We start from the raw sequence: 12868 nt of genomic DNA, 5'->3' as shown, positions 1-12868 counted from the left end.
TCTCCTAGGAAACACTGGGGACTTTGGCCACAATGACCATCCAAATCCCTCCTCACCCCCCTCTCCTGTGGCATTTCAATGGTCATTCCTCTGTAGAGAATGAGGATTTTAAAACTAAACTAACAATGTTACAAGAGGAGACTGTGTGTTTGTGTCTGTATTGAACATAGTACCTCAGGGTATGTCTACACTACAAAGTTAGTTCGAACTAATGGACGTTAGTTCGAACTAACTTTAATAGGTGCTACACTAGTGCTCCGCTAGTTCGAATTTGAATCGAACTAGTGGAGCGCTTAGTTCGAACTAGGAAAACCTCATTTTACGAGGACTAACGCCTAGTTCAAACTAGCTAGTTCGAACTAAGGGCTGTGTAGCCCTTTAGTTCGAACTAGTGGGAGGCTAGCCCTCCCCAGGTTTCCCTGGTGGCCACTCTGGCCAACACCAGGGAAACTCTATGCCCCCCTCCCGGCCCCGGACCCCTTAAAGGGGCACGGGCTGGCTACGGTGCCCGTGCCAGGTGCAAGCCTGCCAGCACCCAGCTAGCAGACCCTGCACCTGGCACGGCACAGAGCCACCCACCCGATGCCCCCCAGCCCACCCCCTCTTGCCGGGACCAGGCTGGCGGCTCCCGGGAGTTTGCCCTGGACCGCAAGAGGCGGGCACCTTCCTGGGCTAGTGCAGACATCGTGGACCTCGTCCACGATCTCCGCACTAGGCACAGGAAAGTGGCCGTCTAGGGCAGGAGAGCTGCCAGCCTGGCCACCTAGGAGCAGGTGTGCATGAAAATCAAGGGGGTCCACTGAGACCCCCGACACTGAGCCCTGAGCTTACAATGGCCGTACTGGCTCAGACCAAAGGTCCATCTAGCCCAGTAGCCTGTCTGCCGACAGCGGCCAACCCTAGGGACCCTGGAGGGGATGGACCAAAGACAATGACCAAGCCATTTGTCTCGTGCCATCCCTCTCCAGCCTTCCACAAACTTTGGGCAGGGACACCACTCCTACCCTCTGGCTAATAGGACTCCATGGACCCAACCTCCATCACTTTATCTCACTTCCCTTTAAACTCTGTTCTAGTTCTAGCCTTCACAGCCTCCTGCAGCAAGGAGTTCCACAGGTTAACTATTTGCTTTGTCAAGAACAACAACTTTCTCTTACTAGTTTCAAGCCTGCTACCCATTCCTTTCCTTTGGTGTCCTCTAGTCCTTCTTTATGGGAACTCAGGAAGAACTTTTCTGAATGCACCCTCTCCACCCAACCCCTGCTTTTAGAGACCTCTATCCTGTCCCCCCTCCGTCTCCTCTTTTCTAAGCTGAACAGTCCCAGTCTCTGTAGCCTTTCTTCATCTGGGACCTGTTCCCAACCCCTGATCATGTTAGTTGCCCTCCCCTCTCCCAGCCTTTCTCTTCCCCTCTCCCACCTCCTTTTCCCAGTCTCCCCCAGTTTTTTTCAATAAAGACAGAGTCAATGTTGGAAGAAACGTTATCTTTATTTTGTACATCAAGAAGAAGGGGGGCTAGGGAAGGGTAAGTGGAAGGAGGTGAGGGAGGAATGGGGTACGAGCCCCCGATGGGGAGGACTGGGCTGGCTCTGCGGGCTTCTGGGGGTGGAAGCTCTCCTGCAGCCCCCCAATTACTCCCTCTCCCCAGATGGCAGCCTGCGGCAAGTGCAGCCGGGCTGATGGCCGAGTGGTGTGATGTGCCCAGTGTGGGCACTCAGGGCACTCCAAGCCAGAACTTCTTTGCAAGCGGGGCACCCCTTAGAACTGTGTGTCCGGGGTGGGGGTCGGGACCCTTTAAGCGCAGCCCTCGGCTAGCCTGAGACAGTATCTCCATGCTCTAAGTCCTCCTTTTATGCCCTGCCGGCACTGCTTCCGGCCATCCTTAAGCCCTGTTCAGAGTCCACTCAATGTGGACTTGCTAGTTCGAACTAGCAAAACGCTAGTTCGAACTAGTTTTTAGTTCTAGATGCGTTAGTTCGAACTAGCTTAGTTCAAATTAACTAATTCGAACTAAGTTAGTTCGAACTAACTTTGTAGTGTAGACGTACCCTCAGTGAGCTTCGCACCACGTGAACCAGCTCTGCCCTTACATAACATATAGCACCAAGCTATATGGTGCTATGTAAACAGCCATACCCCAGTGGCAGAATCAGCATGAACTGTGTTGGTGATGTTATGGCATGTGTTTCACCTCGGTCACAGAACAGCTGTTTGATGGGCACGTCTTTCCATCACTACTGACTTGGCCTGGAGTCTTTTCATCATGGAGATTTTTCTGCAAGTGTTTTCTGAGACACCTCCAACTGTCCCTGATGGAATCATCAATGCAGATGCAGAATTTGCTCCTGCTTCTGTTTCCTCTTTTCTCGTTTGAGTGGGAGGAGGGGAAATTGCCAAATGAAGTGCAGGACAGCTAGGGAACCTTATTCCATGTCTCAGTCCTGTCTATGGTGAGACATTGCTTCATGCTCTTACAACTGTAAGCGGGGGAATGTCTCCTGGCTCCTACACTACAACAGTGAAATGGTCTGGTGAAAGGAACTGAGTCCCCGCTCCCACTTCCTTTACCCAGAGGCCTCCCTGACCTCAAGGGCTCCCCTTCCACTCTCCTGCATGGCAGAGCCCTCGTAACCCCAACAAGCTGGGCTCAACCCCCAACCTTGTTATGGTTACCTCAGACAGGGGCTAAGGTTGCCCAATGCCGGGATGCTCTCTTCTCACTCGCTGTTTCCCTGACCGACTGGTGATTACACACACTTCAAAGCAATACAATTCATTAAATAGCTATCAATTAAAAAACCAAAAGAATAAGGAAAAAAAGGAAAGTGACTGGAAAACACTTCACTCTGCTCTGTGGCACTGAGACACAAACTGCGTCTTGGCAATGTTAGGACAGTTCAGTCTGTTCCTTGTAGGTCCCTGGCCGCCTCCTCAGGCCCTGGGTGTTCTGCAGCGATACTGCAGGTCAGACACTTGCTCTGTGGGGCAGGATCCTTCTCCTCAGCATCAGCCCCTCTTCTCCCACCCCAGGCCCAGCTCAGGCCCATGTCATTGCCTTAGCTCGGCCCCACCAGTCTGACTCAGGCACAACCCAACCTACATAGGAGCATTCAGGATGGGACTTTTCCCCCAGATTCCTCACTCCTTCGTTGGGCTGCCCACCCTGTCAATCAGGTTGACCTGGAGCGCTGGCCTCTTCCCATTCTTCCTGGGGGCTGTCAGTCTCAGAGTCCTGATTTCTGATGGACTCTTCCCCTTCCTTTTGATAATGGGAGTTAACCAACCAGAAACCCCCACTGGGTTTTAGTAAGGGGCCGACAGTCCCTTCCACAAAGTGAGAGTGTGCCTCTTCTTTGCAGTTCTCTGACCCTGCTGAGCTCTGGGAAACAGCTGAATAATCAAGGAGCGTGCTCCAGATGGACGGGTGTTGATAGAAGCCCACTGATAAGTCATGCCGGGTGGGACGTGGCTAATGTGCACTTACCATGTTCTGGCAAGATGAGAACTAGTAAGCCAAGGGAGCGAGGTGGTTCTTAAACCAGCTGTAGGCAGGGACAGGGGACTGGCCTGTTCAAAGATGTTTTTGACTGTGTCTTGCTTTCCTTTGGCAGAGTCTCTGCTGGTACATTCCAGGCTGGACAGCTATGCCTGCCCCTTGGGACAGTTCCCCTGTGGCAACCTGTCTGTTTGTCTACCCCAGCTCCTGCACTGCAATGGAGAGAAGGACTGTGATAACGGAGCTGATGAAGAGAACTGTGGTAATTAGCTAACCTCGTAGCTGGCCACCTCTTTTCCTGTCTTCTTGCCTCCATAACAAAGGCAGATGCCCTGTAATTAATAAACCATGTTGGACCTGGGTTAGGGATTGTCAGATAGAGATTGCCCCAGCCTTGAATGTAGGAATGTAAGTCCTAGCGGAATGATCTCTCAGGACACAGTCGAGTCAAAGGGACAATGAGCAGGCACTAACATAAACTAGAAGGGGACCGATATCACCTAACATGGGGCTGGCACCAGAGTTTGGACACCCCGTGTTTCAGGGGAGTCAGACCTAAAGATTTGGTACATTATAAAAATGGGCTCGAACTACAAGAACCAGCTTCAGATCAGATTCTGAATTCCCTCCCTCCAAGGTCAGGGGTATTCCTATCCAGGCGCTTGGTTCAGGCCCAGCACAGATGTAAACATCTCTTCAGCAGGTGGCACACGGTTCCTAGCTCAGGAATTAGAGTGGAGATGAGCGAGCCTGGGGGAAGCGGGGCATGGGGAGGAGGAGTGAGTGAGTCTGCTGTGAGAAGACAGGTGCCAGACAAACCCACCTGCTGTCCACCTTCTCTTTTCTAGTGGATAACAGTGGGTGGCTGCAGATCTTGGACAACATGCAGCAGACCAAGGGCAGCAGAGCCACTCGGAAAGAGGAGACTCCAGACTGTGGTGAGCACTTCATTCCAGGGGCTGACTTTGTGTTCCTTCCTCATCTGCTGTGTCTTCTCTAGCCTCTCAATGCTGCTGTCCAAGGCCTCCTGTTTCCCTCCCTCAAGCCCCTCCTCCCTGTAGCTAGGGTTGACGCTCCGTGACGCAGGTGTTCCCTTGTGGCCCTGTGGGGTTGAACCACGCCCTAAAGATGGGATCCTGGGAATTTTGTCACTCGGACCCAATGGTAAAATCTCACCCTGCAGCCCAACCCGAAATTCAGAATGAGTTTTGCTCATGTTTGTGGGAGTTTGACTCTCCCTCCCTGACTCCCCACAAGGGGCTCTGGCCAGGACTAGTTGTGCTGAAATACCCCAACCAAGGCCTTGTGAGATTCCCAGCCCAAGCGGGCCTACCTGAGAAGTTCAGGAAAACATTTCTTCCCATCCTTCCCCTTTCCATTCTCTCCAGCTATGTCTAGACTGCAGGCTTCATTCAGAAGAAGCTTTTCCAGAAGAGATCTTCCAAAAAAACTTCTTCCGAAAGAGAATCCACACTGCCAAAGTGCATCGAAAAGCGATCTGTTTTTTCGACAGATAGTGTCCACGTTGAATGGATGGTATCTCACATTTACGCTGTGATTACTATGGGTGGAATGGCCACCAGGGCACTTGTGTTTTTTCCTCTTTTCTCTTCTTGCGAAAGAACTCCCTCTTCCCTGTTCACACAACTCCTTCTTCCAAAAGAACTCTTTTGGAAAAAGGCTTCTTCCTCATAGAAAGTGGTTTGCCAATGTCAGAAAAACACTTCTGTTCTTTTGATTTTTTGTCAAAAGAACATGATTGTAGTGTGGACGTAAGTGAAGTTTTTTCGGAAAAACGGCCCACCCTCTTGCCACTTCTTCCATTCTTCCACCACTCCCTCTTTTCTCTTTAGTTGTGTGTCTGCCATCCTCTGCCCCTTGATCCTGATCTACCCAACCAGTCCAGACCCTCCCTGTGCACCTGTGTGATCTTTTATGTGCTCACTGACCCATTGAGATCCTGTCTGTCTCCAGTCTCACTGTTTCCCTTGTGCTTGTCCCCAGTGCTTGACCAGGTCCCAGAGCAATGCCAGTGCTGGGGAAGGACAATAGACTGCACCAGCCAGAACTTGCCCTCCATCCCCTGGGTCTCCTCCAATGTGACAAAGCTGTGAGTAACAGAGACCACTGTGGGGTAAACATGTCCCTTTCTCTGCAAAATTGGAACCTGTGGGAAATTCGCCCCTGTTCCCATTTTTAGCCAAACTGCTGCATAGCATCAGTCATCAAGAGGGTAGTGCCACCTAGTGGTAAGGTTTCAGAGAAAGCTAGTTCCAAAGTATGGGAGACTATAATGCACAGAAATTGGTGCCTGTTATGGTGAGTCTGGGGTTATCACAAGAAGACCTTTATCTCTTAGATTAAGGATGCCCCCAGATGCTCAAATCCCAGCTTTTCCCTAATACTCTACAATCTTATCCAGGAGGTTGCATTCTGCCAGGTGCTCTGTGCCAACCAGGCTAGAGAGGTCTGAGCCACTAATAGCTGGAGAGATGCCTTGTAAACACTGAACCTTTTGGCCAAACCTCCAGGCTGTATTTCCCTGGAGAAGGCCTTTGCAGTGCTTGTTGTGAAGGGAAGAGAGAGATTTTGACATCAGACTGAATGAATTTCCCATCCATTTGTTTGTACTGGGTTGTTGTCTTTACCTGGATTATTGGCATTAAATAATGGACCCTTTGCATTTCCCCAACCCCTTTCCTCTGAGGTATTGCACAGTTCTGTGGGGCTGCAAACATTGCCTAAAAACATGGCATGTCCAATATTTGGAGCCCTGCAGCTTTTTGGGATCATAACACCTGAGCAGCATGCAAGGTGTACCTGGTTAATCAGTCTAAGCATGGAAATGCCATTTGTACATAAGAATTGGGGGGATGGAAGGGATTGGAGCATTCAACACCCTCAGGTGTCAAAAATGATGCTTGTAATTCAAGAAGTGCTGAAGGCAAATGGGATCACACAGGTTGCTCAGATAAGACAGGAAGAGGAGACCTGGGAAAGGCTACTAGGAGTAGAGAGACCTGCATTTCTTAATTATTCATGACATATACCCTGATCGGTGGTCCCTGATTTTTTTTCCACCCCCTCCCCAGAGACCTGAAGATTAATAAAATCCACTTACTGTTGGACAACCAGTTTGTCAGATACAAATGTCTGGAGAAGCTGTAAGTACTACCCCCTCGGAGCGGCAGGCTCATCAGCAAGGGCGTGGAGATTTGGGGGAAGAGTAGCACATGAGTCTCCAGCACCTCAGTAGTGTGCGGCATGGAAAAGAATAAGAGCACATATTTTGTAGGGCCAGCTTTGGCTAGCAAGAGATAATGATCTTGATTTCTTCAGCCTGGCAGGACCGCGGCTTTTCTCATTTTAATACTTGAGTGTTTGGCTTCAGCGTCAGCGAAGCAGAGAAAGCAGGAGGGCTGAGTAACCCCTTGTTTACAGTGGCTCTCTAGTTATTCATCACAGGGTTGGGGTTGGCTGGCTATCAGTGCTTCTGTTTCTCTCCCATTGATAGAGTCCTGCTCAGGTCCACACTTCGTATCTATATCCATATCTGCAAAAGTGATCTATGGATATCTGAATCCACATCTGTGAATGTGAATACCCACAGATATAAAGTAGATGTCTGTGTATTTGCAAGGCCCCCATTGAAATCAGTGGTAATTTCCTAGCTATCATGAACCCTAACAACACTGCTGCCTCTGTCACGTGCTAAGTAGAGGATCAGGAATCAGAGTGACCTATCAGAATTTTGCACACATCACAGGCATGGGTACTGGCAGTCCAGAGACCAGAATGAGTGTTACATGACAGAACAAAGAGCAGCAAACAGCTTTCTGTTCTGGCAAATCTTTTCTACACACCATTTCCTTTGGGTAAACAAGGTATTTCCAGGATGACACAGTCAATGGGTGTATGATCTGAGATCACTCAGAACATAAGAGAACAGATTTTTATTCTTTCAGATTGGATCCTGGCCTAGCATTCCACATGGTAGTAGTAATAATAATAACAACCATAGTGCATTTGTCTCTAGTGCACCAGGATCTCAGAGCTGCCATTAATGATTTCCAAGGATTTGTTCTTTCGTCTTTATTCCCCTCCCATGGGGAAACTGAGGCAGAGAAAGCAGCAGTGACTTTCCCAAATTTGCACAGGAAGCCTGTTAACAAAGCCAGGAATAAAACCCACAGTTCCTGACTCCCAGTCCTGTATTCTTATCCATCAGAGTGTCTCCCCTCTTCACTGCAGTTCATTCCCTGTGCTCCCCTAAATCCATTCCCGGGGCTGATCTGTTACTCCCTGGGATCCTGAGATGGGAGTGCTGTATGTTTCATTTCTTAGTCCTGATCTCTCGGGGAGGAGGAGGGGATAGGGCTGCCAGCGCTCTGTATGTCTGCTGAAGAGATACACGTTTGAGTCATTACTGGAAACCACCTTCATCTTATGATATTTCTGTTCTGTTTATAAACAGCCTCTTGCAGCACAACAAAATCCAGTCAATACCGCCCTATGCTTTTGCTGGACTTTCCAAGCTGAAAATGTTGTGAGTAGAAGGTTTTCCTCTTGTGGGTCACAGGATGGGTGGGGAGGTTATCGACAGTCTCAGGTTTTGTCTACACTTCTACAATTACAGCACAGCTGAGGCAGTGCTTAACACTGAAAGTGTGGCCATGCCAGGAGTGCTTAGCGAGAGCTCTCCCAGCGCCCTTTGTAAACCACCTCCATGAGGGGAGTAGCTAACAGCGCTAGGAGCTCAGTTACAGAGCTCTAACATGCAGTGCTTGCAGGGGTGTTTTTTTACACCGCTGAGCCAGAAAGTTGCAGTGCAGTAAAGCATTAGTGTAGACTTATCTGCTTATCCCAGGCAGCTCATTGTAATGTCGGAATGAATGCCGTCTGAAGACATGGGGCTCTAATGCCTTTTTCCTGCTTTTCTTGGGCAGCAGCCCCTCTGGAGATGTGTGGCTAAACAAAATGCACCCTCCTTCCCCAGGAAGGACCATGTTTGAAATTAGAGCACCTAGAGTGAGGACTCCTGCCTCTTCCAGATGTTTCTGCCTCACATTCCCCTCCCCCATCATTCATTCCAAATCAGGCTTGCACCTGACTTGAGGAGCTCCCCATTCACGCCCCTAAAGTAAGGAAGGTTTATGGGCATCGCTGGGGGAAATGGATGATGAATGGAAACCAGTTTAATGAACAGCATCAACCCAAGGTCACGTCTCTTCTCCTTTAATAATTCCAGGTTCCTGAGCTACAATAAAATCACTGAACTGAATCCAAGAGTCTTCCAGGACCTGCATCATCTTGAATGGCTGTAAGTGCTTCTTCAGGTGGTATGTCTGCAGGGGTGCCTCTGAGGACTGAGGAGTTAGAATTGATTTTTAGGGCAGGTTAGTCTGAATATCAAAACTGATGCTCAAGGTGTGGAATTCATTAGGCCAGGCAATTGTCTCTTCCCAATAGAAGCAGTAAGGGCCCAGTTGCTTGGGACATTGAGAAGGAGACCGAGCAAACCCTTGGTGAGTGTAGTTAAGCGCACTAACTTACAGTGGCCTCAGGAAGGAAATCAGGCAGGGCGTATCCACTTTTTTTCATGCTTGACATCTCTGATCTGTGGCATAAACTTGCTCCAGGGTCTCAGGCATGAAATTCTGCTCTCCAGCTTCAGTTCTTAAATCAAAAGACTCCTCTTTTTGTAAAGATGGAATAGCCCCCAACCTGCGACAAGGCTGTAGACTTAAGGGATGTTAATTGAATGGCACGTGGATGTTAACAGGGAACACAGGAGGAGAGTGGGAAATGTGGTGGGTTAAACCCCCTGGCATGCCACCTGATGTGCTGACGAGACTCCTGAGCTCACTTTTCCTGCCAGCTTGGGCATTCTTTAATCCTGTTTCGCTGAGCCAAGCTCATAGGCCTCCGCCAGACACACATGGGTGTGTGTTATGTCACTGGCGTGTGACATCACTGATCACCACAAAGAGAAGGTGACTGTTTACTCTGCTATAATGAGTTTTGTTTTTCCAAATGTGCAGCACGTTGGGAGCTCTCCCGGCCTTTCTCTTGCAGTGGTCACCAATCAGGATCCACTGGTAGCTCTTGGAGCCTCTAACAGGCGATCCTGATGGGTTTGGCCAAGAGGCTTCAGCTGCCCCCTCCTCTCACTGCTGTGCATCTCCTGCCCTTTGCCTTGGAGCTGCCCCCCTCCAGGAGCCTCCTGCTTGTGGTACAGAGCAGGGAAGGGAGAAGAGGGGTCGCTGAAGTCAGGGTGCCCCCTCTCCCACGCTGTATTCTATCTCTACAGAACAGGGGGGAGGGTACAACAGGGCTTGGCTTGGCTTGGCTTGGAGGAGAGTTTGCTGGCTGCCTTTGGGAGTGGTGCTGGGCCAGTCCCACTGCACCACCACCCAGGAGCCACCTGAGGTAAGCAGTGTCCAGCTGGAACCAGCTCCGAACCCCTGCCCCAGGCATGAACCCCCTCCTGTACCCCAAGCCTCAGTCCTGAGCCCCCTAAACCCAAACGCCCTCCCAAAGCTTGCACCCTGAACCCCCTTCTGTACCCCAACTCCGTGCCTCAGCCCAGAGCCCCTCACACTCCAAATCCCGTAGCCCAAGACCGGAGCCTGCACCCCAACCCTCTGCCCCTGCCTGGTGAAAGGGAGGGAAGATGGGGAAGAGAGGGAGGATGGAGGGAGTAGTGGCAGGGCCTCAGAGAAAGGACACGAAGGTGGTGAGGCAAGGGCATTTGGGTTTGAGGTAGATTTTACATGATACTTAAATTCAAAAAGTGATCTTGTGTTTAAAAAGCTTGGAGACCACTGCTTTACAGGATCTGCCACCCCCCACGTGGGGGAGGAGGTGTGTTTGAGCCACTCCAATTTCCTTCCTTCCACATGAACAGAATCTGTCCTAACCCAGCCTTATACCTGTCAGCATGAGAACAGGGCGACACAATCTCACATGGTGTCTGGGTCTGTCCCATTGGATCTGATCCCTCGTGGTATTGACAAAGCTCAGGTCAGACTAGGGAAGTCTCTGGCCTCAAAAGATGTGGTCCTGGGAAATAGGTGAAGAGCCATAACTGAGAACCCTGTGCCTGGGATGTTTCAGGGGGATAACACACTTAGCTTTTTTCAGTCTAGTCCCTAGTAGAGATGTGTCTATATAATTCTCTACTCAGGAGGCCAAGGACTGGAATAGCAGAGGGGGTAAGGGGCGGTTTTGCAGGTTATAATTATAGGCCTTAGGGAGAATTCTGTATGATACAGTGCTGGATTAACAAGGGCTGCTGCTGGTCTGGACTGAGGTGTATTGGTGAGCCCTGAAATGGGACATGCCACTTTGACTTCACACACCCACCACATTGAAAACCAATGTTCCAAAAGTGCTATTCCTGCCAGTCAGCTCTTCATGGCTTGGGCCAAGTTAACCCCATCTGGGGCGGTTCTTCTTCAGGGTCCCGTGGTGCTGTGTATGGAGCTCATAAAGGGGTCACTGGAGAGGTGGAACAATAATGCCTGATTTGCAAGATGGCTGCCTTATTGAGCTTAACATCCTGGAGAGAGAACTTCCCAGCCTTTCAGATTCCTGTCATAATTTACCACATGATCAACCAACTGCTCCCTTAAATAGCCTAGAAAAAACCCTGAGGAGCAGCTCACTCTGGCTACGGCTACACTGGCGGGGGGCGGTTCAGAAGAAGATATGCACATCACGCTCGTATTCGCATATCTTCTTCCAATTCTTTTTGCGGAAGAGGTTTTGCTAATATTTGGCCAGCCAAATGGCGGAAAAAAACCCTCTTTCACAAGACCCTGTAAACCTTGATTTATGAGGAATAAGGGGTCTTGCGAAAGAGATTATTTTTCCAACATTTGGCCTTGTCTACGCAGGGCCAAATATCTGCAAAACCTCTTCCACAAAAAGAATCAGAAGAAGATATGCAAATTGCGAGCGTGATTTGCATAACTTCTTCAGGAAAAAAACAGCAGTGTAGCTGTAGCCTCAGGGTGGTCCAGGGTATCAATCAACCACAGAATCTTTGGGGGAGCCGGACATGCCCTTAAATCTCAGATTCATTAAGTGGCCTTTTAATGTATCATTTATTTTGTAGCAAAAGAGAAAAAAGCCCAGCAGTCCCCAGATTGTGAAAGAAGCCAGACTCTGAATTCAGATCAAGCACATGAGCCAGAATGTTCTGGGGTGAAATTCAAATGGGTGATCTATGTACTCCTCTTCCCTGGAGTGGGCTGGCGGAGAAGACAGGGGAGGGAAAGGGCATGCAAGAGAGGAGGAAGCTGATGTTATTTGAGATGCTTCAGGGGGTAGCCGAGTTAGTCTGTACAGAAAAAACAACACATGGTCTGGTAGCACTTTATAGCCTAACAAAACATGTAGATAGTATCATGAGCTTTCGTGGGCACAGCCGGTCATCTGAAGAAGTGGTCTGTGCCCACGAAAGCTCATGATACCATCTATATGTTTTGTTACTTGAGATGTCAGTGAGAAAAGGAAGAAACCACCTCCCGCAGGGACAACTTAAGAGCTAATTATAAGCCCGGGAGACAATCGCACCTTCCTAACTTAATAGAGCCCCACATAACTTTGTTTCTAGGGAGTTGCCTCTTCATCTAAAGACTGTTCATCTGGCTCATCCCCTCTTCTCTTTCCAGAATGCTGGATAACAACAGAATCGCCAAGATCCTCCCAGCAACTTTTGAGGGGTTGAAATCACTGTACTTTCTGTAAGTCTCAAGCCAGTTCTCTGGGGCATATGTTTTCCCTCTTTCATAATGTCCCTGATGTTGCATCTTTCGTTCCCCTCCTAGCCAATGTTTTTCAACCATTTCAAGCTGGTGAACTCTTACTTACATTTGTCATGACCTCATTACAGTTACTATAAAAATAAGAGTATGAAGATGTACCAGCTATCCTGCTTTGGAGATACAATTTATGTGTATGTATCAAGAAGCTGACAGAATGCCTTGAAGGAAAAGGGAGTGAGGACTGGAAAAGCTGGATTTTCTTTGCTTTAGATAGTAATACAATTGTCAATGTTTGTGACCCCTTCCTGCATTGTCAGATTTGAGTGACCTTCTCCCCATAATGCTCCCATGGTTGAGAGACACCACTCTGTACCATTCCTTTCCGTTGCTGCACTCTATTTAAGGTTGAATCTTACTGCTATTATTCTGTCTAATGCAGGCAAATCTCCACTCAGAGGTTTGCCTGCATACAGAGTGAAGTGTCTGGCAAGTAATTATAGGCTGAGCTGCTGGTGCCACCTATATCTGTTGCCCACCACTTCACATTGTACAACCCTCTTTTCATTAATTGTAACTTTGCCAAACTTTCATTGTTTGTCTG

General features: G+C 49.1%; 1 protein-coding gene across 1 annotated transcript in view; it reads left to right on the top strand.

Annotated features, from left to right (window-relative positions):
* LOC102459568 (relaxin receptor 1-like) overlaps positions 1-12868 on the top strand; it is a 54563-nt gene that overhangs the window by 20867 nt on the left and 20828 nt on the right. Inside the window, exons 2-7 of the mRNA XM_089781629.1 lie at positions 3612-3758; positions 4345-4434; positions 5501-5606; positions 7971-8042; positions 8745-8816; positions 12175-12246. Of these exons, the coding sequence (XP_089637755.1) occupies positions 3612-3758; positions 4345-4434; positions 5501-5606; positions 7971-8042; positions 8745-8816; positions 12175-12246 (559 nt within the window). The remainder of the gene's footprint in view (positions 1-3611; positions 3759-4344; positions 4435-5500; positions 5607-7970; positions 8043-8744; positions 8817-12174; positions 12247-12868) is intronic.

The sequence above is a fragment of the Pelodiscus sinensis genome, chromosome 13, assembly GCF_052426305.1.
Source record: "Pelodiscus sinensis isolate ZL-2025 chromosome 13, ASM5242630v1, whole genome shotgun sequence".
In the NCBI taxonomy this organism is placed as follows: Eukaryota; Metazoa; Chordata; order Testudines; family Trionychidae; genus Pelodiscus; species Pelodiscus sinensis.
This window is presented reverse-complemented; position numbering and strand designations above follow the sequence as displayed.